Source organism: Coniophora puteana (assembly GCF_000271625.1).
Source record: "Coniophora puteana RWD-64-598 SS2 unplaced genomic scaffold CONPUscaffold_1, whole genome shotgun sequence".
Lineage (NCBI taxonomy): Eukaryota > Fungi > Basidiomycota > Agaricomycetes > Boletales > Coniophoraceae > Coniophora > Coniophora puteana.
In genome coordinates, this window is record NW_006913053.1 from 4,272,410 (window position 1) to 4,296,031 (window position 23,622).

At 53.8% G+C, this 23,622-nt stretch overlaps 8 protein-coding genes across 8 annotated transcripts; 6 read left to right on the forward strand and 2 right to left on the reverse strand.

Annotated features, from left to right (window-relative positions):
• Nucleotides 1-1,326: 1,326 nt before the first annotated feature.
• On the forward strand, nucleotides 1,327-3,558 carry CONPUDRAFT_149417 (HET-domain-containing protein; the record flags this gene model as incomplete). Its single annotated transcript, XM_007765696.1, has 2 exons — nucleotides 1,327-2,407; nucleotides 2,465-3,558. The coding sequence occupies 2 exons, from the start codon at nucleotides 1,327-1,329 to the stop codon at nucleotides 3,556-3,558; spliced, it is 2,175 nt and encodes a 724-aa protein (XP_007763886.1).
• Nucleotides 3,559-3,767: 209 nt separating this feature from the next.
• CONPUDRAFT_161929 (uncharacterized protein) lies at nucleotides 3,768-4,900 on the reverse strand. Its single transcript, XM_007765697.1, has 2 exons — nucleotides 4,292-4,900; nucleotides 3,768-4,247 (listed from the first exon to the last, which is right to left on the reverse strand). Exons 1-2 carry the CDS (start codon nucleotides 4,479-4,481, stop codon nucleotides 3,943-3,945), a joined length of 495 nt encoding a protein of 164 aa, XP_007763887.1. The 5' UTR covers nucleotides 4,482-4,900; the 3' UTR covers nucleotides 3,768-3,942.
• A 1,631-nt stretch (nucleotides 4,901-6,531) lies between these two features.
• CONPUDRAFT_141510 (voltage-gated potassium channel beta-2 subunit) lies at nucleotides 6,532-8,093 on the forward strand (the record flags this gene model as incomplete). The annotated part of the gene is made up of 9 exons (XM_007765698.1): nucleotides 6,532-6,643; nucleotides 6,704-6,830; nucleotides 6,886-6,999; nucleotides 7,056-7,141; nucleotides 7,194-7,301; nucleotides 7,352-7,406; nucleotides 7,456-7,564; nucleotides 7,623-7,961; nucleotides 8,046-8,093. 9 exons carry the CDS (start codon nucleotides 6,532-6,534, stop codon nucleotides 8,091-8,093), a joined length of 1,098 nt encoding a protein of 365 aa, XP_007763888.1.
• A 1,030-nt stretch (nucleotides 8,094-9,123) lies between these two features.
• CONPUDRAFT_116614 (Aldo keto reductase) lies at nucleotides 9,124-10,908 on the forward strand. Its single transcript, XM_007765699.1, has 9 exons — nucleotides 9,124-9,269; nucleotides 9,325-9,365; nucleotides 9,432-9,517; nucleotides 9,586-9,696; nucleotides 9,749-9,834; nucleotides 9,893-10,000; nucleotides 10,053-10,107; nucleotides 10,158-10,599; nucleotides 10,658-10,908. The coding sequence occupies exons 1-9, from the start codon at nucleotides 9,170-9,172 to the stop codon at nucleotides 10,700-10,702; spliced, it is 1,074 nt and encodes a 357-aa protein (XP_007763889.1). The 5' UTR covers nucleotides 9,124-9,169; the 3' UTR covers nucleotides 10,703-10,908.
• A 213-nt stretch (nucleotides 10,909-11,121) lies between these two features.
• On the reverse strand, nucleotides 11,122-13,756 carry CONPUDRAFT_149421 (uncharacterized protein; the record flags this gene model as incomplete). The annotated part of the gene is made up of 12 exons (XM_007765700.1): nucleotides 11,122-11,551; nucleotides 11,607-11,698; nucleotides 11,764-11,979; nucleotides 12,052-12,299; nucleotides 12,379-12,399; nucleotides 12,456-12,641; nucleotides 12,702-12,790; nucleotides 12,846-12,870; nucleotides 12,932-13,202; nucleotides 13,255-13,345; nucleotides 13,406-13,459; nucleotides 13,515-13,756. The coding sequence occupies 12 exons, from the start codon at nucleotides 13,754-13,756 to the stop codon at nucleotides 11,122-11,124; spliced, it is 1,965 nt and encodes a 654-aa protein (XP_007763890.1).
• CONPUDRAFT_134558 (uncharacterized protein) lies at nucleotides 13,674-21,185 on the forward strand. The gene is made up of 21 exons (XM_007765701.1): nucleotides 13,674-14,611; nucleotides 14,675-14,777; nucleotides 14,830-14,963; nucleotides 15,033-15,105; nucleotides 15,161-15,205; nucleotides 15,258-15,343; nucleotides 15,394-15,679; nucleotides 15,747-16,147; nucleotides 16,207-16,332; nucleotides 16,389-17,761; nucleotides 17,823-18,082; nucleotides 18,143-18,366; nucleotides 18,429-18,994; nucleotides 19,045-19,707; nucleotides 19,767-19,882; nucleotides 19,937-19,987; nucleotides 20,042-20,185; nucleotides 20,244-20,417; nucleotides 20,484-20,669; nucleotides 20,731-20,767; nucleotides 20,830-21,185. Exons 1-21 carry the CDS (start codon nucleotides 14,606-14,608, stop codon nucleotides 20,975-20,977), a joined length of 5,202 nt encoding a protein of 1,733 aa, XP_007763891.1. The 5' UTR covers nucleotides 13,674-14,605; the 3' UTR covers nucleotides 20,978-21,185.
• Nucleotides 21,186-21,361: 176 nt separating this feature from the next.
• CONPUDRAFT_161934 (uncharacterized protein) lies at nucleotides 21,362-22,543 on the forward strand (the record flags this gene model as incomplete). The annotated part of the gene is made up of 5 exons (XM_007765702.1): nucleotides 21,362-21,421; nucleotides 21,474-21,584; nucleotides 21,652-22,083; nucleotides 22,142-22,225; nucleotides 22,283-22,543. The coding sequence occupies 5 exons, from the start codon at nucleotides 21,362-21,364 to the stop codon at nucleotides 22,307-22,309; spliced, it is 714 nt and encodes a 237-aa protein (XP_007763892.1). The 3' UTR covers nucleotides 22,310-22,543.
• Nucleotides 22,544-22,646: 103 nt separating this feature from the next.
• On the forward strand, nucleotides 22,647-23,566 carry CONPUDRAFT_161935 (uncharacterized protein). Its single transcript, XM_007765703.1, has 4 exons — nucleotides 22,647-22,941; nucleotides 23,008-23,113; nucleotides 23,165-23,332; nucleotides 23,385-23,566. Exons 1-4 carry the CDS (start codon nucleotides 22,661-22,663, stop codon nucleotides 23,436-23,438), a joined length of 609 nt encoding a protein of 202 aa, XP_007763893.1. The 5' UTR covers nucleotides 22,647-22,660; the 3' UTR covers nucleotides 23,439-23,566.
• The last annotated feature ends 56 nt before the right edge of the window (nucleotides 23,567-23,622 follow it).

The window sequence follows — 23,622 nt, forward strand, 5'->3', positions numbered from 1 at the left end:
AAACGCTCTTGGGCAGAACACTTGTTCTGGGCGGCTTCCCTTTGACAGCACATGTTGGATTTTGCCCCAAAAACCAAAACCCACCTCACACGTTATCAGAAGCATGAGTTGTTCATTTGTGGGTTACTAACCCTAACCTTAGCCCGGAGTAGTGCGCCAGCGCGTACAAGCCCGTTGTCAGATTGTGAGTAGTCTTGTACTCGGGTATCAAACATACACGATTCTGGCAAGGCAGCGACATAAACAGGGTGATAATGACAAGCTGACTTGATGCCTTGTGAAACGACACCCCATTTAGACAAGTCTCACATTGCTTTACATTTCGAGCATGAACTTCACAGCGCCTTGCAGACGCGATTTGAGTTCTGCAGACCTCCGATATATTTTACAAGAGCTCGTAAATGAATGTAATCTCTCAGAATGCATGATAAATTCAACCCTGTTCTGACAACGGCCACAGTGGTCGATTGTCCGGCCGCACTTTCTGTGATGATGGTGCCGAACCCCTTCGGAGGATCATTGTTGCCCACCACGGCTCCAGGGTAGGAGGACAGGAAGGCGTAGTCACCAGCGCCTCCCTCATTTTGTTGCAGTATAGCGCCATATGCATTAATGACAACTCCAGGTACTTTGCGCTTGTGATGACCGGGCTGCAGGCAGTCTAAGTCACTTGGGATGACTTCGATATTACGAACCTTCCAAGGCGGCATTCTCTTGCGGGGGTAGGAACTGAATTGAATCCTGATGAGGTTGAAGGGGAGCGGTGAACTCAATACGAAAAAGTTACCACCATTGGCGATTTCTCAGATAGGCAGGACGTCGGGCTGCTTCGGGAGCCAGCAAACAGTCGGCATGAATAGGCCATATGTTACTTTGCTACTGTAGGTATATGCTATGACATTGATGATCAACCTACCGTCCTCTGAAATATGCCAAGCTACGGAGAGACGTCGGTAAATTTCCGTCTGGCCACCTCTCGAATATGCCAACAGCGGAGAGACCTTCCTTCCTAATTTGGACATATAATATGCCAGTTGGCGGAGAAACGTTGGCAGAAGATTCCCGGGGCCTGCTCCGCCTCCCTTACATCCCTCAACTTGGTATGATGAATCTTGGCCCACAAACAATCATAGAGCATCGAACCACTGGTTATCCTGGTGCGCTCGTTTTATGACAGGATTAGATTGCAATGCAGGCCTAACAACACGCTGTGACGAAACCAGAAACCTGTGCTGGGTTCTTCCCATGAGGCATTTGGAGACGTAAGTTGGTTACGCCAGCGCCTAATCAGCCCCTCTTCTTTTGCATCAACGCCAATCCATAGACATGTATCGATTAACCCATACATTCAAGCGCATGCGGATATGGAGCTCTGAACAGGACGCGCCTCTATGCGCTGTATGCGCGAAACTGGACATCTGGCGCATGTTGCACGACGGCCTCCCCAAGGACAACGCCATCTACCTCGGTACCCTTCCAAACATCCTCTCTCGTGCGGATGACTGCGCCCTCTGCTCGCTCATCTCCACCGTCGTCAGGCGCACCTGGCTCTTGGACAGGAAGACATTCCACGCTAACCTCTCAGAGGTTGATCTGTCCATTTACTCCCAGGAATGTGGATGCCTCCGCGTTCCGGAACCGCCCACCCGCGAGCTCGCTCATCGACTTTGTGTCACTCCTTCTACGCGCCCAGCTGAGGTTATTGCAGCCATGGCTGCCGCGGAGACGAACCTCATGCTCGAGATGCAGCTCATGGAAGAGGACGCCCACCAACTGGGGCGAAAGGTGGAACTCCACGGGCGGGTAGTGAAAGAGACAGTAGACGTGGACCTGGTCAAGGGCTGGATGGCGTTGTGCGAAAGAGAGCATGGGGCACAGTGCGAAGAGTTATGGTGGAGAAAGAGCGAGGAGACGTCTCTTCCACCTGTGGTGCGCGTCATTGATGTTCAAGATATGTCCATCGTACCCATCCCTCCAAGCTGCCGCTATCTCGCCCTCAGCTATCTGTGGGGACGCAACGGCTCTTCGTACTGGACCACCAAAGAGAACCTACCTAGTCGCATGCAGCCTGGAGGTCTGCCCATCTGTGTCTTACCCACCACTATTTCCGATACTGTCCTCCTGACACGTCAGATGGGCGAACAATACCTATGGGTTGATGCCTTGTGCATCGTGCAGAACGACCTCGACGACAAGCTCGCCCAAATTCACCTCATGGACCGCATATATGGCTGTGGGGTTCTCACTGTCTTCGCTGTAGGCGGCATTAGTGCCGACGCTCCTCTTCCTGGTTTCCGACCTGGAACACGTACCGTCGCTCAACGCGTCGAAACAATACAAGGCTTACGTTTCGCCGTCCCTTTACCCACACCCCGCGAATCGCTCGCCCATACCCACTGGGACACGCGTGGATGGACATAACAAGAGCTCATTCTCTCCCGCCGTCGCCTCTTCTTCACGCCAGATCAAGTATACTTCGAATGTGCCAGCGACGTCTGGGCCGAAGACCTCATTGCTGAAAGCAATGGCAAAGCGTTGACACGGAGCCAACACCCCCTGACTAACGCCGGCGGCGGCCGCGTCATGTTCATGACCCGCCCGCCCGCGTTCCTCCTGCGCTCGCGCGAGTGGGTGCTTGGGTACATGGACCGCGTGACGGAGTACTCAGAGCGCAAGCTCACCGTCGAGGACGACATTGTGAACGCCATCACCGCGCTCACGAACGCATTCGCTCAGGGGTTCGAACTCTCGGGAGGAGATCCATCCCAGGCCTTCCGGTATGGCATGGCGGTCACAGACTTGGATCAGACGCTACTGTGGCAGCCGAGGCCTGATTCTCCGCTCACAAGGCGCGGTTGTGTGGGTGGTGATAGCACCCGCTCGCCTTGGCCATCGTGGGCATGGGCGGGATGGGTAGGTCCGATCCGCTATGCGAGCGATATGCAATTTGTCGCTCTGCACTACTCGCACGACTGGCCACGTCCGATGGAGTCTCTTGTGGACAAATGGCACGTCGTCGAGGAGGACGCTGGTGCGCTCGTTCACCTCGGCCTGCGACCCATCAAGCGCATCGTGTTCGATGGCAGCGAGAAGGGGCTGTATGAGCCCCCACGATGGGATGCAGCGGTCTGGGAAGCCGAAGCATCGGGCTTGAAAACGCTCCGCGCTGGCACGCTTGTGTTTCGCACAACGGTTTGCTGGATGGTGGTGGAGAAGAACCAGTCTGCAGACGGACAAATCGGCGAGCACCACACGCTGTTCGACATCTTCCCCGGAAGCGACACAGACAGGTGCCACTTTGCAGGCCGGATCGTTCTTCCAAGGTCACATCCTAGTCCATCGCAGGTTCAACTTATCGCGCTCTCTCGCACAGACGGCATTAATGAGATGTATGACGCGGACTTCTATGGCAATTCGTATGAAGGCTGTCTTTTGTACGTCATGGCTGTGAAGGTGGTCGATGGAGTTGACGTGCGTGAGAGGCTCGGTGTCGGGGCTGTTTTCGAGAAGGCTTGGTTAGACGCGGAGACGGTCGATGATATCGTATTACTGAGGTGATTGTACAAGCATGGGCAACGAGGACGGATGTGCTCTTATTTTATTCCAATCGCGCACCACGACAACCTATCAGCTTTCGTCAAGAATGTTGGAATTCTGTGTTCGTTATCGCTCGCATCATGACGTGTCGTACATTATCTTATTATATCCGAGTTTTCGTAGTATATATATCATGTCGTAGCTAGTTGAATCTTCACGCGATTGCCCTTCGGGCACCCTCCTCTTGCCCGGGACAAACGCGCTGTGCGTCGTCGCGAGCCCGTGCGACCTCGATTTTCTACACAATCGCGTCAGGGTTAGCCACCCTTCACCACCGCTGAAGTCGCCGGGACTCGCGCCGCCACAGTCCCACGCCGTCGAGGCCTTATCGCGCGCCGGATCGCCTTATTGCGCCGCCATCACCTCCCCTCGTCGTTCGCCGCTTCCCCCTTGCTGCTTGCAAGAGCGCACGCCCGGCCGCCGCACCGTCTCTCGTGCGCCGCCGTCGCCGCTGGACCTTTGCGTAAGTCCTCCGTTGAGGCCACTTCCCGCTGTGTGCCGCGCCTGCCGCCGCTGCTCCTCGCACGCCGCCGCTTGCCCCTGCCGCCGCGCTGCCACTCGCCGACGCTGCCGCCGCTCTCGCGTGCCGTCGTAGAACCCGCCGACATCGCTGCTGTCCCCGCACGCCGTCATAGCCCCGCCGCCGATGCCTGTGTCGTCGAATCGCCCGCGTGAGGGCCGAAGAATCACGCACCTGCGCCCCCGGTCGCCGAAAACCGCCCGCCGTTGAACCCGCCGCCGCCGCCGCCGTCGTCGAACCGCGCCCCTAGTCGCCGAAAACTAGCCGTCGCCGCCCCGTGAAGTTGCCGTCGCCCGTCGTTGTTTCCCCGCCGCCGCGTGCCATTGTGCCGCTGTCGTCTCCTCCCTCGCCATTCGCCTCTCATTCGCACCCTGCGCCCTCAAAAGCGGAGATTGGGTCTTCAAGTCGTTTGTTGTTGGATTTCGTAGGATTGGGAACCCTCTCGAGTTTGAGGGGGTGCATTGTATGTTTCATTTCGTCGGTTTTCGCTCGTTTTGTGCTGTTTTACCCCCTCGTCATCGTTGCTCGTTTGTTTTGCCTTGCATCGTGTTACCTTCGTCGTCGTCTGCTCATTTTTTACTTCGCGTCGTCGCCCGATTTTGTTACGTTACATTTGCTCGCTTGTATCGAACAAGGGGGTGTGTTGGAATTCTGTGTTCGTTATCGCTCGCATCATGACGTGTCGTACATTATCTTATTATATCCGAGTTTTCGTAGTATATATATCATGTCGTAGCTAGTTGAATCTTCACGCGATTGCCCTTCGGGCACCCTCCTCTTGCCCGGGACAAACGCGCTGTGCGTCGTCGCGAGCCCGTGCGACCTCGATTTTCTACAAAGAATTGGCTTGTTCATAATACCGGGCTCAAGATATTCGTCTTGTAGGCGCATCGTGCGATCTTGGTAACGTAATCTCACCCTCTTCGTCCTCCTTGCATTGATGGCCGCCGTGCAGATGAGAATTGTAGGCTTATCGCCATCGATTACGGTGTCGTACATGCCAACGAGGACAATTCGATAAAGCTATGTGCGCTCAAGCGGACGCACCGCCGCTCTGGCCAGTCGAATATGATAAACATGCAGCTTGTAAGGGTCGATTCTTTCATGCCTGTTAGATGCATATGGGAACAACGTTCGTCCAGGAAAACGTTTTCAAACTCTCTCAAGCATTCTAGATGTTTGTGGAGCTGTGAGAGCTTTTTGTCAACGTTATTGGCATTGACGAGCGCATCGTCGCTATTCGCGAGCATGGTAGATTTCGGACCGAATATTCAATCTCTCATGTTTGCCGCCATGCCGATTGCAACGTTATCTACCCTATTTGCATTTTCGCAGAACCCTCTGGACAACTGTGGAGCCAACATGCGAAACTCACATTGTGTCGGTCCCTAAGCGCGTGGTCGGCAATCTTTGAGAAGAGTTCTCGACGAAATGAAGGCGGCGAACTTCGAGCACATATGAACACTATTTGTGGAACAGGACTAACGTCACTGGCGGCGACCTGCCAATGGTAAGCAAGTGGCGGTGTAGTCATTGTCCGCCGCACTCTCCGCCGTCGGCAGATTCTTAAACAACCTTCAACCATCTCGCGCCATCGCCAATTGCGGCGCCATCCGCGAAATAGCTTGCCGCCGAGGTGCCTATTCCTCTGTGTTTCATGAGAGACTTTGGCCACGTTTCAAGCAAATAGCATATGAAGGAGGAGAAGGCTGTAAACATCTGGCGATTACATACAGGAAGGTGAGTGCGAGCCGAATGGTTTTCCACCTCCAAGCCAAAGCCTTAATTTGCTTACGTTTCCGTCCAGCCACCCTCGTTATTTTCATCTCCGTATGTACTTCGGCAGTCGAGTTTCACTGGTGCCCTGGTTCCCTATCCTCGTATGGTTCTTTGCGTCATGCTCGGCTGCTCGAACGAGGAAGATTTTCGCGCATCGTCCTAAAGTGTCTGTTGACTAATGGGTTCAACAATGCTCCACTATTCTAGCGAGTATGCTGTCCAGACCCTAAACGTTTCTGCTCCACTCTTCGATCTTCTTCGTGTTCTTCGCGTATCGGAACCGTCTGGCGTTTCATGTATCCGGCGTTGTCTCCTCCCAATTCGTTCTCGCAAGCAGGGAGAGGCCTCTACTCTTTGCAAATTTTGTAGGGTCTTCGTTACTCAACACATCTGGCGCTCATGGAGCTCGCTTATCTTACTTCTCGAAATGGTGGACAATCCACGACTTGGCTGTTTGCGACGACCTTAGGCATCCGGTCCGAGCTTGAGGGTGTCGCAGCATAAATACCGGGCTCGTTCTCGACGACAAAGACCAGCACCAGCTACCCAGGTCTCCTCTCCAGTCGCCTTTTGCGCCTCTACCTCTTTAATCACCTCTTTCGTCTACTTTCTACTTTCTACACTTTCTTACCACCATGGGCGACTACTCGATGGACCACCAAGAAGTTATGTTCAACCCCAAGGCCATGCCTTTCCGGAAACTTGGATCTAGCGGTCTTCGTGTCCCGCTCTTCTCTCTGGGAGGATGTACGTTCACCTTCGCTCTGTTCAATTTTTTTTTCTCTTTGACGCTGACCTTGCTATCAGGGCTCACAATGGGTCTGACCGTCAAGGGCGACCCGGTGAAGGAGATCGTCCGGACTGCATACGAGCACGGCATCAACATGTTCGACACCGCCGAGAACTACGCGCAAGGCCAGTCGGAAGTCGAGATGTATGGCGCCCCTCGTCCCTCTCCTCGTCCCTATTCTCACTTTGAGCTACTGCAGGGGTCGCGTCATCCGGGAGCTTGGCCTCCGGCGCAGCAACATCATCGTCTCCACGAAGCTGTTCTTTGGCGAGCAGACTGAAGGTCCGAACGACATGGGTCTCTCGAGAAAGCAGTACGTCCTTCGTGTCGCTGCTTCAACCTTCCAGACCACTTACTGGACTGCCTTAGCATCATCACCGGAACGCAAGCAAGCTTGAAGCGGCTTGGCCTTGAATACGTCGACGTTATCTTTGCGCACCGGTCTGATATGACTGGTAAGTCTTGGATTATCTCCTGTGAAGATGTAGCCTAACTTTATTCCTCCAGTCTCGATAGAGGAGGTCGTTCGCGCGTTCAACTACGTTCTCGACAAGGGCTGGGCTTTCTACTGGGCAACATCAGAGTGGTCCGCCTACGAAATCGAAGAGGCTCACCGTAAGCGCCTGCGACTCTGCTTTGCACGCTTTTGCTGACATTGTTCTCAGACATCGCCGAGAAGCTCGGCATGCAGGGTCCTATCGTTGAGCAGTGCCAGCACAAGTAAGCACCTTCATTTTCTCAACCGCTTTAGCTCTAACATCTTCCGAAGCATGTTCTGCCGCGAGCGACCAGAGAAGGAGTACAGCCCTCTGTACAAAAAGTACGGCGTTGGAAAGACAGTCTTCTCCGCCCTCGCAAGCGGTCTGCTCACCGGCAAGGTAAGATCGTGTCTCCTTTTCTCAACGCAACCGCGAACTCATTTAATGCGACATAAAGTACAACAACGGAGTCCCAGAGGGCTCTCGCTTCGCCGACCCCGCCTGTGGTGCTCGCTTCAAAGGCACGGTCGAGAGCTTCTCGCGCCAGGAAGGTCAGGCCAAGCTCGACAAGGTCCGGAAGCTCAGCGAGCTCGCGCAGAACGAGCTTGACTGCACCGTCGGCCAGCTCGCGCTTGCGTGGGTCGCCCGCGATCCGAACACGAGCTCGGTCATCCTCGGCGCGTCCAAGCCCGAGCAGGTGCTCGACAACCTCAAGGCGCTCGACGTCATCCCGAAGCTGACGCCCGAGGTCCTCGCGAAGATCGACGATATCCTGGAGAACAGGCCTGCGCCGCCGGTACGTTCTGCTTCTTCTCTGCTACGCGAGTATTTCGGAGTAATTGGTTTCTGACACTGATGTTCTATTCTTGGGTGCTTGCAGTCTACCTTTGGTCGCCCACCACTTGATGCATTTATTCCTTGCGTCTGAGGAGAGGTCGGTGAGGAATGGCTAGCTGAGCTAGCTGTTATCGCATTGTATATCGATTAGAGTCCACACTGTATCTATACCGTGTTTTAGTTTACCAAATTGCATGCACTTGCATTCTTACGTTTGATTCCACTCCTTATAACTCTGGTTTAAATTGCCGGACTCGAGAACTCATCAAATCGACGACGTACCGGAACTTACAAATTAAACGAACGAAAGAACCCAAAAAGAACCTCGAGATGAATTCTCCGAGGCTTTGCCGAAATTATGGAGGTCAGGCTTCTTTCGCGCGATGACTAAGTACATCTGACGCCGAGGGCACTTTCAGTGGCGACTTCTTGAATGGTCCAACTTGATCTCTCACCAATCTCCTAGTTCTCTTATCAACAGGTTGACCGCCACTAGAACAAACCCAAGGACAGAGAGTCCCGTAAGTGCTTCGGTCGGGCGCTCGCATGGCGCAGCCCAGCATTGCTATTCGTGGGGGTGCGGGCGCCCGGTTGATGCGCAAGTCAGCCTTATTGACTGTCGTGGGCCTGCGGTTAAATGACTCCCCGGATGGTTGATTAATGTTATTATCCGGAGTGCACGCGTCAGCAGGTTCAACCATGGGTTCCTGAACTCCACCTGCTCTATGTATACATACATTGGGCGCCAGGGAGTTCTGATATCTCGACCCGGACAATGTTAGGGCTTGACACGGCGTTGTATCGTAAGTCATACTTTTGGGAGGACACCGTGATGCAAACTGCGATGTTCTGCATAGAGTATGTCATAGCATCACAGCAAGCGGAGACACACAAAGCAGCCTCTACACCCAGAGGCAAGCAAGTAGACGCGAATTTGTCTCGACATACAGGACACTTTCCCATAGTAACAACAAAACATGCGGAACGGTACACCCGATAGCTTGCTGACTGAGCAATCGTAGGTGGCAAGAGCACACGTCAGACGGATGTGATACCACAGTGAGATCATACGTATAAAGGCCCTCACCACTATCAGCGGGCTCTCTTCCTTCGCTCCCCCCGTAACATTTCCTCTCCTCAGCCCACTCTCCGATCCACTTTACAAAAATGTCCCAGGTCGTAAAGCAAGAGTTCAACCCCAAGAACATGCCATTCCGCCGCCTTGGCCCCAGCGGCCTGCGCGTGTCGGTGTTCTCCCTCGGAGGATGTGAGTAGTCCGCGAAATCCATGTGTGCTAGATGTCAGCTTATCGATTTCGCCAGGGCTGACGCTTGGCGGCACCGTTATTGGTGACCCTGTCAAAGTATGTACCTCACGCGTCAAACCCCAGCCTTCCTCTAGCGGCTCACTAAGCGACTCCATTATATAGGAAATCATCAAGGTCGCCTTCGACAATGGCATCAACATGTTCGACACCGCTGAGGGCTACGCAGCTGGGCGCTCCGAGATCGAGATGTACGTGGTCGTTATCTCCATCATCGATAGGGGTGTCATCGCTGACGCGCGTCACTTTTTGACTTCAGGGGCCGTGTCATCAAGGAGCTCGGCTACCGTCGCTCGGACCTTGTCATTACCACCAAGCTTTTCTTCGGTACTCGCAAGGGTCCCAATGACACTGGTCTCTCGAGAAAACAGTATGTTTGATACTCGCATTTTGATTGATCCGTGTGCTAACTGATTGCTCAGCATCATCGAGGGCACCCAGGAATCGCTTCAGCGTCTCGGTCTCGACTATGTCGATGTACTCTTCGCCCACCGTCCTGACTACACCAGTGAGTCTATCGTATATGCTGTTAGGATATACAGAGTTGACATAGATAACACTTCCAGCTCCCATGGAGGAGACGGTTCGTGCATTCAACTATGTGATCGAGAAGGGCTGGGCGTTCTACTGGGCCACGTCGGAGTGGTCTGCTCGGGACATCGAGGAGGCTTACCGTGAGCGAAATATCTGCTTTCCCTGGAGAAATAATACTCACATCTAAACTAGACGTTGCTGAGAAGCTGAACCTCATCCCTCCCATCGCTGAGCAATGCCAGCACCAGTGCGTCCCATCCTACCCACCTCGTCCACCCTATGCTGACAACAATATAGTATGCTCCACCGTGAACGCCCCGAAAAGGAGTACGACGCCATCTACCGCAAGTACGGCGTCGGGACCACCGTCTTCTCCGCACTTGCGTCTGGCCTGCTCACGGGCAAGTACAACGACGGCATCCCCGAAAACTCGCGCTTCGCCAACCACGCCGACTTCTTCAAGAACACGCTCCAGTCGTTCAACGAAGAAGAAGGCAAAGCGAAGATCGCCAAAGTGCGCGACCTGACCAAGTTCGCCGAGACTGAGCTCGGGTGCACGGTCGGCCAGCTGGCTTTGGCGTGGGTAGCGAAGAACCCGAACACGAGCACGGTCATCCTCGGTGCGTCCAGGCCCGAGCAGGTCCTTGAGAACTTGAAGGCGCTGGATGTGATCCCGAAGTTGACGCCCGAGGTGCTCAACAAGATCGAGGATATTCTGCAGAACAAGCCTGCTCCTACGGTGCGTAACCACTTGAAACGTTATCCTTAGCGCATTTCTAATATGGTGCATCCAATAGCCCTCCTTTGGCCGCCCGGCGCTCGACGTGTTCGGCCGTCTCTAAGTCTGCGCTGTTGTGGTTCAGGAAATGTTTTAAAGGACGTCGCATAGATAGACATCTATATATATGTCCTTGTACTATTAGGCCTCGACTATTAACCATCATGTAACACCAGTTTTTACCCTTGTTTAAGGTCACGCCAACGGCGCTGAAGCTAACGTTGAAGAGCATATGACTTGATTGGATTGTCCAATATGATTATAGCTACAAATGGTTGAATGCTGCTGAATCTATGAAAAAATAGGATATGTTGGAAGGGCCAAAGTGGAAGCGAGGCACCAAAGAAGATCGAACGGGTGGTGTTCGCTGAAAGACGCAGACGTTTAGCAGACGCAGCTGTGCAATCAGTCAGACCCTCCGGCAGCGAGAAGTGCAACGAGCATACGAACCTGCAAAACATAATTATGCGAAAGACTTGTACTCTAATCGTCGTCCTCATCTGACTGCCCATTTTCCGACTCCGTATCTACCTCCGTCGTGGTATCCCCCTGATCACTCCCCGAAGTACTAGCACTTCCACTAGCCCCTGCACTCGGCGCCGCCACCGCGCCCGCGGCACTCCGCCCAGCCTTCCTGGCTTGACTCCGACTTCTTCTCCGACTTCTACTGCGCCCTCTGCTGGACCGTGCTTTCGCATCGATACCGAGCAGCTTCGCGATCGTCTTGATCCACTCGGACACGAGATCCCATCCGTAGTGCGCGGTGAGCCAGCGAGGCCGCTCCCACGCAGCAGTGACGGACCAGAGGACGAAGATAAGGACGAGCACGCCCGCGGCACCGACGGTGCCCCGCGTGGTGAGCGACGTCTGCTGCAGCGCGAGGAAGCAGAATGCGACGACGAAGAAGACCATACTGAAAAGTTTTTTAGGCACGCTGTGGGGTATACTCGGTGGGAGAGGACACATACCCCCAGAGCAAAAGACCGAACGGGAGGCTGTATATGATCGCAAGGGTCTCAGTTCCGAACATCGTGTTCGTCACCGTCGTCATGAAGTACACCTGTTATTGCTACACGTCAACATTCGCTTGTCCCGAATAACCCAAGAGGAAATAACGCGACTTACAGCATCCTCGGCAGACTCGCGCCCTTTCGTCCGGTTCTGCCTGAGCAGCAGCAGGCCAACGATGACCGAGCCCATGCTCGCAACCGTCGAAACATAGCTCGCGATCTGCGCCGGAGTCTGCGGGTACGGCGTGTTTGCTGGCGCATTCTGGTCCGCTTGTGGACTAACGTTCATGAGCGCCAAAAAAGCCACGTTCGAGTTCAAGATAACTGTCGACTACCACCGTTCACACCGCATCAGCACCCGCCATATACTCAAAACAGTCAAACCGAGGGCATGGGTACGCACATATAAAGTATACCCCATCCACTCGTCGTTCAGCTTATCCACGAACTTCTTCCACGGGATGTGGTTCACGAGTTGGTCCACCCAGATCGTTTTGAGCGCCTTCATGTGCACGTCCGGCGCGCCGAAGAGGAATGGCGACATGATGCGCAGCAGGATGGAGCGCCGCCGCTTGTCCCTGTAGTACACCGTCTGGTCGGCATCCAGACGCGCGCCTATTTGGCCGCAAAAGTTGAAGAACCGGGTGCGTGCTATAGGTGAGTGCAAGGTAGGGCGCAAGTTTCAGCGTCAATAACGTGCAGTAATAGATATGGGGTGAGAGGGACGGACCGAACATGCGCATGAAACGTGCTGGGGTGGGCGCAAGTTAGATCAGGCGCTGAGGATAGGGAATGCGGTGGGCGTACCTATTATGCACATGGAGTGCTCGTAGGGTTTGTCGATGCTTCCTGCATGTACGCGGGATGAGTAAGAGTTACGGGTCACGGATGTCAAAAATAGATGCTTGCCTTCGATATGGTCGATGAGCTCGCATATCTTTGTCAGTTCCTCATTGTCAAAAGGCGCCAGTGACGTGTCGGACGTGATGGTTTCTGAAAGGTGCGAGCACGTCGGCTCGACTTTATATCTTCGAAAAAGGATGTGCAACGCACCGGCAGAAGCATGCATGACGATTTCCTTAAGCTCCTCAAAGATGTTTCGTGGTACTTTCCGATTATTTGGATAGAACTCGACGTGCATCCTAGCAACAATCTTGAGACGATAATTGATGTGCATATATGCGCTGAACAACCCACCAAAACTGAGCCTCCATAGCATACTCTGCCAACCGACGTACATCAGAACACCTCTTGGCCCCACCAAAGTGAAATTGACGACTCACTGATATGACTGTAAAACTTTACCCCCTTCACATTACCCAGCATCGGCGCGACATCATAATCATGCAGCCAAAACAAACACCGGTTCCCATGATTGACGAAGTAATACCCAACCTGCCGAGCCTTGCGCAAATGTGCAACCTCGAGAACGAGCTCCCAGTGGGGCGGCATAATTATATTTTCCGTCTTAATCTTTGCCTGGAGATCCGCAATCGCGCGCATGATAGCCTCAAGTGTGCCTTTCTTGATCAAATTTGCGTCAGTGAAGGCTCTCTAAAGGGTTACGTGTTGAGTCTTCGTTTATGAGGAGAGACATGGGACACACCATCTCTGGATGCCAGAAGTAAAGGGCACCTTCCGGGTGAACACGGGATTGCCAACCTGCTCTTCGATATAGTGTGTGACTACGATCATCGCTGGGAGAATTAGGGGGCGGCTTGAGTTATGAACGAGAAAAAGGAGCAAGGAGAACATACTCGCGCATCTCATGAGTGTTCGGAGGAATAATGTGTGTTTTGGTCTTGTTGCGTCTAGAGCCATTGCTCGATTTAGTGAGGTTCCAGAAGCAAGCAATGAAAGACGCACATCTTGACTGCTCTATGATACCGCATCACTTCCGAAGCCGGGATCGGCACGAGCTCACGCTTGATGCGACCTTCGCGCGCTGGATCAGCAGCAAAGTTGACGTGTTGGATAACAGGTAGGGTCTCGACGGGGGCACCAGTGTACGGGAACGGGTAGGGGGTGTTGGGAACGAGCTCGGTGTCGGCGCCTTCTGCTTGTGAAGGGACTCCCGGGACCAGTGCATAGGGCGTTGGCATGTCCATGTGAGACTGTGACGATGCACTTGAATCCGCGCTTATGTTCCTTTCGTATGGACTTCCTGACGATTGTATGGCCAAGGATGAAGAGGACACGAGGTCGGGGCGATCACTTGAGGTGGAGTCATTGTTGCCGGAGGAAGAAGGGGATAGGGATGGGGACGTGCTGCTGAGATTCGATGTCGAGACGGAACGACGACTGTTGGGGAAGGATTGTGTAACCGGAGGAGGAAGGAGACTGCCTGGGACCTGGCTTGGGGCGATGGTTATGACTGTTCGCTTGACTGTTTCGGGTGCGCGTTCATCCTGCAACGACTTTGAGTTCGCACTCAAATTTGAAGGTTGTGGATATCGTATTCGTCGAAAGAGGTGTAGGATGAGTTGTATGGCTCGGGCAGAGCGGAAGTGGGCGGAGGACAAGAAGCGTCTGAACCAAGTGAGGAGGCCGCGCAAGAGAGCGCGAAGAGACCGCGTCATGGGGCGAATAAACGGCGATAGGGGCCAGCTGATGCTGTAGATGTCTGCTCAGGTCGACACAGAGCGTCTTCATACACCCATTCGTCCTCCAAATGCGCTCCTGTGTTGTGCTGTGTGGCCTCGAGGGCGGGCGGGTTGGTGGTGGGGTGGAAGAGCGGATTATGGGCGCTTGTTTTTCTTGGGCACATGCTGTGTCGGTGTAGGTCCAGTCTTTCACGGCTGTCGAAACGGATGGCAGCGCTAAAAGCACAACAACCGTCCTTTCTTCCCTTCTACCACCCCCTTCCCTGACCTACCTTGCTATCGATACCCCCAAGCTGCCCACCAGGCGCCTTTCTGGACGCGATACCCCCCTTCCTTTGAGCGGCTAGGGCCAAGATGACGGTGAGCGCCTCTTCATCATGCGGGGCGTCAAACACAGCGCTGACACTTGCGTGGCCCTCTCAGACTGCCACCAACGGATATACCAACGGCGAGATGGAGCAGGTCACGGTGAAGATACGACCGCTCGTGGACAAGGTTCTCGCTCGATACCCAGAACAGTTCACAGGTATGTGGCCTATCCCGTCTCACCACAGCAGTCACCATAACCGCCTTCCCAGTCTTTCGTGAGCTGTTGCAGAACGCAGACGACGCGAGGGCAACAAGTGCCAAGATACACTTTCGGACGAAGGAGTACAATGACGGAGCGGAAGCAAATGGTCATGGTCACAAGGTCGTCGACCTCACCACCCCTGTACGTCGCGTCGCGTGCCTCGTCTCCCTCGTCCCCTGCCGCACAACTTTGTATTCACTTCTCCGTCAGGTCCATACATGGGTTGTAAGCAACAATGGAGCTGTTTTCGAACCCCAGGACTGGAGTCGCCTTCGGAATATCGGTCGGTGTGCTCCTCTCATCCGTGCTGTATGAGCGCTTAAGGGAAGTTTTTGCAGCCGACGGAAACCCTGGGTCGGACAAGATTGGCGCTTTTGGTGTCGGTGTGTACAGTCATACTTTTTAAGCTATCTTCTCATTTTTAAATGCCCATAGGATTCTTCACCGTGTTTGGGATGACGAACGAGCCAAAGGTGTCCTCGGGAGATAAGTGGCTTAGGATGTTCTGGGAGGGCGAACAGGTGAGCCTTGTATGCGCTCACCTCCTCACCGTTTCTCACAGCTATCACAGCTACGGATAGAGAAGGGCAATTGCCCATCCTATTCCGAGTGGACCGATATCGAGATGATGCTTGAGACTCCCAAACCGGTGCCGGCACCCTTCGACCTCACTCGCTATCTCATTTCCTCCATGACTTTCCTCTCGCATATCACGGAGATTACTATCCTCCTTGATGACCAAATACTCTCGCGCGTTACGTCGACCACAGCCGAGTCGTCATCAGTTGACATCCCGAGTCGCATGACTAAGACCAGCAGGCGAGGGACGATGGAAGTTCAGTCCGTGTCCGTGCGCAGTGCGTAATTCCGTTGCCATTCTCTCTCTCCGTTCCCGATACTCATCGTGGCCACGACATTTTTCAGGACAAGACATCAAAGCCGAGCTTATGCAGGGCATGTCGCAGACTAGCACCACGATCAACAAGAAGTACAAGGCGGGCAAAATTCAGCCTAAGAGCCGCACGGAGAAGATACAAGCTTTCTTCGGAGGGAAGAAAGACAAGAAGGACGGCTCACCTGAGGGCTCCGCGCCCAGTCTCATCGAGCCCTCCGTGTCTACCGGGAGTAACGGTGCTGTGAACGGGACGACGAACGGCACTGGGCTCACACTCGAAATCGACGCGGGAAAGAAAGACGTATATACCGCTCAATTTACCAAGTACTCGACCGACGTTCTCGTGACACCATCGAAAGAGCTCACGGCGGGTCTCAAGAGGGCGACGAACAAGGAACCCGCCTCGGAACTGGAATTCTGTATGACCTATGTATGCGCTCTTTTACCACTTGATTCGTATCATCGTTTCTGACGTTACGATCTTCACAGTTCAGCAAAGAAGAGTTCGAAAAGCGGGAGGAGGAGAACGCTTCGTGCCCAACAGGCAGCGTTTTTCAAGGCCCCGCGGGTTTGTTCTCAAGCGCCGATGGAGAGTTCGCCCCGCGCATCTTTATTGTACGGTTTTCACGCCTTTAACTCATCATACCGTATCTGATGGATTTGTCTGATAGGGCCAAGGCACGTTGCAGACGACCGGTTTTGGCGCCCATTTCGGCAGCCGGTTCATCCCGACCATGGAGCGCGGCACCGTCGACCTCGTCAATGAAGGACCGAAGGAGTGGAACGAAGAGCTTCTCTACGTTGGCGGCTTCCTTGCTCGGCTCGTCTACGAGACGGAGATGAACAAGCTGAAGCACGCCTGGCCAACGGGCAAGGACGACCTCCCGCTCAAGAACGGCCAGGAGGTCGACCGGCTGTTTAAGCAGGGCGTCTACGTCACGCGCTTCTTCACGGGGCGCACCTCGACGCCCGATGCCAAGATCGCGGATCACATCAAGGACGCGTTCTTCCACTGCTCCACCACCGACGAGTTCCCCATCCTCTCGACGCACGGCATTCACAACAGTATCAAGGTCCGGCACCCCGCCGACGAGTACTCCGCGTTCGTGAAGAACGTGCCGCTCACGGCGAAGGAGATAGGGCCAGGCGAGTTGTCACTGCTCAATGACCTGCCGGAGCACCTCCAGATCAGATCTATGTCGTTCAAGGATATCATCGAAGAGCTGAAGGGCCGTGCTTTGGCGTCGCAGGAGGTCACACCGTTCATCCGGTGGTGGGTTAGCATCTTCATGGACTCCGCCAACACGCGCGACAAGCGAACGGCTGCACGCTACAAGCTGTTCGACGTAACCACTTTCACTATTCCCGGGACGACCCCTCGAGGAGGTGGTGGTAGCGGAGGCGGCCTTGGTGGGTTCGGTGGCAGACTAGGAGGGCTGGGCGCTTTCAGCGACTTTGGCATAGGAGGGTTCTCGGAATACGGCGCGGACGGCTCCTCAGCAGGCACGGAGGACCGCGTCGTGCGCATGTCGACGATTAAGACCTTCATTGAGCAGCGCGCCGCGGGCGCGATAAGCACCTTCGGTACCTTCCTCGCCCCCGAAGACCCGCTGCCTGAAGACACCATGCCGCGCAACTTCACCGGCAACATCGACAGCGAGACCATCTCGCACGCGTGCGGGTGGAAGCCGCTGACGTTCTACGATTGGCTGGTCAACATGGCGCGCGATGACGCGGAGCCGTCACAGAGCATCGTGCGTTCGCAGCAGCGCGCGGAGCGCATGCTTTGGGTGCTCCGCAACACCTGGCCCGGGCTTGCTCACGATCAGCAGGCGAAGGTGAAGGATTTGTTGGGCGAGCTAGAGTGTATTCCGACGAACATGGGTATGAAGAAGCCCGGCGAGGCGTATTTCCCAGAGGCGGATATCTTCCACGATGTCCCCGTCGTGAAGCTGCAAACTTTCGCGAATATCCAGCAGTTCAGGGCTGTCTTTACAGAGCTTGGGGTCCAGCGGCACCTCAACATCGAAATTTTGCTAATAAGGTCAGCTTCAGCAACGTTTTTACTTGCCCCCCATCTGATCCTTTGTGTTCACATGGTAAAGGTTGGGTGAGCACTCCGATTGGAGCGTGGCAGACGTCGTGCGGTACCTCATATCCGCGACTTCGTCTGCGACGGAGGCTTCAATGGATGCCGATATTGGCATCGCCATTCTCCGGGACGCACCTGTGTTCTTCGCCGAGAACGAAAAGGACAAGCGCTACCCGCTGAACGAGCTCTTTGCGCCGCTTCAAGAAAACCGCAGGCTTGGTCTACCCATCCTGAAATGGTCGCAGGGGGGCTGGCTTGACGGCTCCAGCGAAAGTGCGTGAAATTTTTCGTCATATCGATATCGTGTGTTGATGTTTGAATTCTGTTGTCTAGCCATGTTCCTGTATAGGAACGGTCTGAACCAAGCCCCGACCTTGCGGAAGTGTATCGATCTACTGTCAGATACGTCTCCCGCGCCGATCCGGGATCACGCACTTCTGTTCTTCACCCGGTTCCACGACCAACTGTACAGGAGCTACGACCCGGAAAACTTCAAGAACGTTCGATATCTCCCGGCCAAGAGGGGAGAAGTCGAATGCGTCGCGTCTCCTCGCGAGGTGCGTTTGCCCATATTGTAGCCTCATCTCGATCAATTCTCACCGGTCGTCCCACCTTGCAGGTCTTCAATGAGAACGGATGGGCGGACCTTGGCTTCTACTCTGTACATGACAAGGCCAGAGCTCATATTGTTCGGCTCAAGATCAAGGACCGTCCCACGCCCGATTTGGTCGTCGCGAAGCTGCGTGACAATCCACCGCCGGATCGCAGGGCTGCTAGCCATTGGTTCAAATTTCTTGGTAGGCGTGGAGGCTTGTCGACGACCCACATGGCTGAGCTCGCGGAGCTTGACATTATCCCGTTCGAAGTGGTCAAGGGGGAGAACGTAGAGCAGGAAGGAGAACAGGAAGGAGAACAGGAAGGCGTCCAGGAGGTCCCCGCTGAAGGATCGTCGACTCCAGTTTCGGCAACGGAGCTCAAGTATCTCAAACCCAAGGAGTGCTACTTGAAGGCGGAGAACAGTCCTGAATTCTACAAGAAGATCTTCCACTATATCGACCTCGGCGAGCAGGCGAACAAGTTTCTGCTTCATTGCGGAGCCAAAGAGGAGCCGTCGTGCGAGGACATAGTCCGAGCGCTGTTGAAAGATCGCGAGCGGTTCTTCAATGAGGCGGGTGGACCAAACCTGTGCGTTTCCCCCCTCATTCGCTTGCTTGCTTTTACTCACCCTTCGTCAGGTATCTCAATGAGATGCGCCAACTCTCGATGAAGTATATGACGCTTCCTCGAGACCTCCGCGACCAGCTCCGCCAAGAACCGCTTTTCTTATGTTACCGTCGTGGCCAAACCACTGAGACCATGCAAGATGGCGAAGAAGCCACATTCGACTTCCGTCCTGCCGAGCAGATCGTCATTGCCGACGATGCAGAGAGTTACCGTCTTTTCAAGCAATTCATCTACATCGCACCCAAGGAGCCTCTCGTCGAAGATTGCTACCGTTACTTTGGCGCCAAAGACATGAGCTCGATCGTGCGGCACGACGTGATCACCTACAACGACATTGAATCGCGCCACACGGGCGACGTACACTCTCTTATCCTCGAGCGGCTGCCTGTGTTTATGAACGAGTGCCGCGATCGCAAGCAACTCCTCAGGCCTGATTGGCTCGCCAACCACGAGAACTTCTGCGTCAAAGCATGTAATTCACTCACTATCGTCAAGAAGCTGGATTTCAAGCACATACACGAGGACGAGTTCACGCGCGAGTCGCAAAAAGAGATTGTTGAGGAGCGGGCGACCGCCGGTATGAAGCGAGTCAAGCGCACGGCCGAAGATGAGGAGGAAAAGCTGGATGCGCTCGAGCTGTGGTTGAAGGGCGGGGAGAGGCCCGACATGTATGAGTAAGTGCTTTGATTAGCCTAAATCGCACTTCGTCAACTTATTGCTGAACGTGTACCAGTGTTGCCGTTGCGCTGTGTCGAATTGTTCTGGAGAACGCGAGGATGCAGGACTCCTTGCTGCTCATGACGTTGCTTGATACCGATAGGGAAACCCTACAGAGGCGTGGCTACGACAGTGAGTTTCTGTTCCGCAGCCGAAATACATTATTTACTTGATGGGATGGCATAGTCGACAAGTACAAGAACTTGCAGGACTTCTCGGTAGAGGAGGCGAAACGAGGTAAGAGCTGTATGTCCTAGGCGGTCAACGAACCCACAACTGAGCTTATCGTAGAACAAAACAAACCGCAGGAACCAGAGGAAGATGAACCCGGTGACGAGTCGAGACCTGTGTTCGACGACTGGCGCCGGAAGTTCTTCCGTTTCATGGGGCGTAACAAGAAGAAGAGAGGTGGTCCGCTCAATGTTAAAACTCTTGGTGCGTTTTACCTCCTAGATGCATTTCACGGGATGCTCATGCGCGCCACGTGGAACAGATGACGAGGCGCAAAAGGCCTTGGACGGGTGCACGCCCGAAGGCGATGAGAAACTCAACAACAAGGAAATGGGAAACGAGCCGAAAGAAAAGCATGCGCCGGATTACTGCAAGGGGCGCGAATTCTCTCTCGACAAGTCAGTGGAGCTTAACGGCATCACCGTCTACGAGCCTCGTAAGTGCTATAGATTCTTTTGTCATCTAGTCGAAAACATAATCTAACACCTAAGTTTAATCGTAGCCTCCGGCATCAACCTCCCCAGGGTAGCACTGCATGAATTCCTCGACATGATCCGGGACATCATGACGGAAGTCTACAAACAACCGTTGCGAAAGTTCCACGTGTTCTACGACAAGGATCCCGAGCTTATGGGATTCAACCGCTCACAAGCTGTTTTCCTCAATCTTGGCTATTTCGAGACCCACCGTGCGTCCCTATCTTTTCTGCTGACCGCTGTCTAGTTGCTCAACTGAACATGTATACACAGATTACCGAAGAGATATGGCTCAAGCGCACATCGTATGGTACGTCTATTCCACCTCTTCCCTCTTAAAACCCTACCCCCGCTAACTTATTTTTGCCGCAGGTACTTCGTCATCGCTCACGAAGTTGCGCACAACAACGAGCCGTTCCACGACTCGAATCATGTCAGGCTTTTCTCGAAGATCGCAGAGATGAAATTCCTTGAGCTCAACGCCCTGTTGGAGAAGAAGGGCCTTCTCACGAAGAAGTAGGGGATGGGGCGTACTGCATGCTAAATTTTACTCACTCATTTGGACTTTTTATCTGTCGACTTTTTCCTGCTTTCTTGCTCTCATCTTGCTTAGTGCCATTGCTCTCGTTTACCATTTCGGTCGCATGTGTTACGGATTTCAGTCTATCATCTCATATCGCCTCATTATGTTATCATATCATACTATGTTCATCTATCTAGTAATAATCAAAAATGAACTCCAAGCTAAATTTCTGTGTTGACGCAACTACAATCGTCGGTATTGGAGTAGAGACATTTGGGTTGACGACAGACGCGTGTTACTCAGGGGCTATTTATTTGCGACTACTGAGTTACATAACAAACTTGTTACCTTTCCTCCTCTGGAACCTTAGTGCCTTCCATTATGTCGTCCTCCCCAACAATACAGGATGAACAGCTCATTGAGCTTCTCCTTACGCTCAAGGTCAGTTTCTCTCACAAGCTCTAATTTGTGTCGCTAAGAGCACGTCTTGCAGAAAACCACGCCCGAGCAGGCTCGCACCATCCTCTCGTCAACGCCCCAAATTGCATACGCGCTCGTGGCTCTCATGGTGAAGATGAATGCTGTAGATGTGCAAGTCCTCCATGTACGTTTCTACACAAATTTATGTTCTCATCGATCACCCAACAACCCTTTCGCTGGCTCGCGCGTAGAATACGGTGGCAGCCTTCTCTGCGAACGCTCAAGGCAGCGCTACTCCCGCTCCCGCAGCTGCACCCACCGCACGCCCAGTATCCGTCCCACCAGTTATGCAACAGCCCCCATCCGCCATACCTTCTCATCTCTCCCAGCAATCCCGCACTTCTACTCCCCCGTCCCACCCGCCCACACCATCCAACGCGTCCCAGCCTCCGCCCCAGCAGGGGTACGGTCCTCCCGGGCGAGTACCGGGTCCACAGCAACCTCCACAACAGCAGTATACCCGGGATCCGCGACAGCATCCTAATAACCCGTATCAACAGCAGCATCAGCAACCTCAGGCATATAACGGGTACGGTGGTACGCCTCAGGCGCCTACCGTGCAAGCGCAACAAGCTGGAGGGGCATTGCCGGAGAACTTAGCGGCATTGCCGGATGAGCAGAAGGTGCGTCGCATTTTCTTGTTGCCGCATCTCACCGGCTGATGTCTTCGTATGTATGCAGGCTATGATAGCGCGTATAATAGCCATGACGCCGGAGCAGATCAATATGCTTCCGCAGGCTGAGCGTGCCAGTATAGTCCAACTGGTGAGTCGTTCTGTAGGCTTTGCTTTTATGCAGTGCTAACGTCTGCTTTCATCGCAGCGCGCTACACTTGGCCTTCCTTCATGAAGTTTATGGTATTTACATCTCTCAAGGCGACCTTTCCTTTCACCAAGGGCCTTTACTTTGCATATTGCGACCAGCTACGCTCTGATGACATTTGCTCAAGACGGTTGCCGGCTTGTTGGATTCGAGTCTTGTCTAAGCTCAGTGGTGTAAATATGACCGCACATCCAGCACCGTAGACAGTATTGTATAGTAGAGGTCTACCACAACACTAATATTAGCGAATGAAGTTGCCCCCAAGTACGTTTGAGGATGACGAAATGGCTGTGCCCGGCAACGCCCGCGGGCGTAGCACGAGCTTGTCTCGGTCAGGGGAAGTGACCCAAGCCTTACACCACTAGCCGCCCACTAGCCATGCGTCTTGGATACATCTTCACGCTGTGCGCTCCTCTCTTGGCTGCAGCATCTCGCAGCGAGCAGAAAATCATGGCTGCTAAACCCCAAGACATCCTCGCCGACCCGTTCGTCGCTTCGCAGCCTACGATCACGGACGTGCTCACCATCCAGCGCCCGGGCAACATCTTCTTTGACTATGCTCGCTCGCTCGCGCTCTCTGAGTCGTTCAGCAACAAGAGCAAGGAGCTTACAGTGCTCATGCCCACTAACACGGCTGTGATGAAGATGGACCGTAAGCCGTGAGTACTGCTCATAACAATGTCGCTAGCTTGAACGCTCACACGACCCATGTCGTCTGGTTGCAGTAATGAACCGGAGCAACCTGGAGGCGATATCCAGATCACGGAAGCCGAGTACGAGTCTCAGTCGACGGAGAACGTCGAGAGATGGGTATCTGCCCATGTCATAGAGGTGTGCTACCTGCATCGCAAGCTAAGCTTGTCCGCTAACGAGGTCTCGTAGGGACGGGTATCTCTTGATAAGCTACCAAAAAGCTACAACACCCTCTTGTCGGGTAAAACTGTTTCTTTCGAGTTTTCCTCCGACACGAGCTCGACGGATGACTGGAAAAACGTCGTAATGAAGGGAGGAAAAGATGATTATGACATAAAGATCCTGAACAGACTCGAGGTACGCTCAACCTCCTTCGAACTCTCTGAGCATACGCTTACGATAACTCTAGGCTGCGAATGGCGTTATCTTCGTCATTGACGGTACTGTCTCCCCCAGCAGCTGAGCGTGCCGCTGTTACATTCCCATCGTCTCATCGTCTTGTACAACATCGAACAGTATCCCCTTCTTAATGTCAGCATTAGCCTGTCGCCCTCGTCTTGATTACATATCAATGGAACAATATGATCACCATTACTCTCAATTCGCTGCTTCAGAATAGCAATCTCAGGCGGTTCAGGCATTTTCGT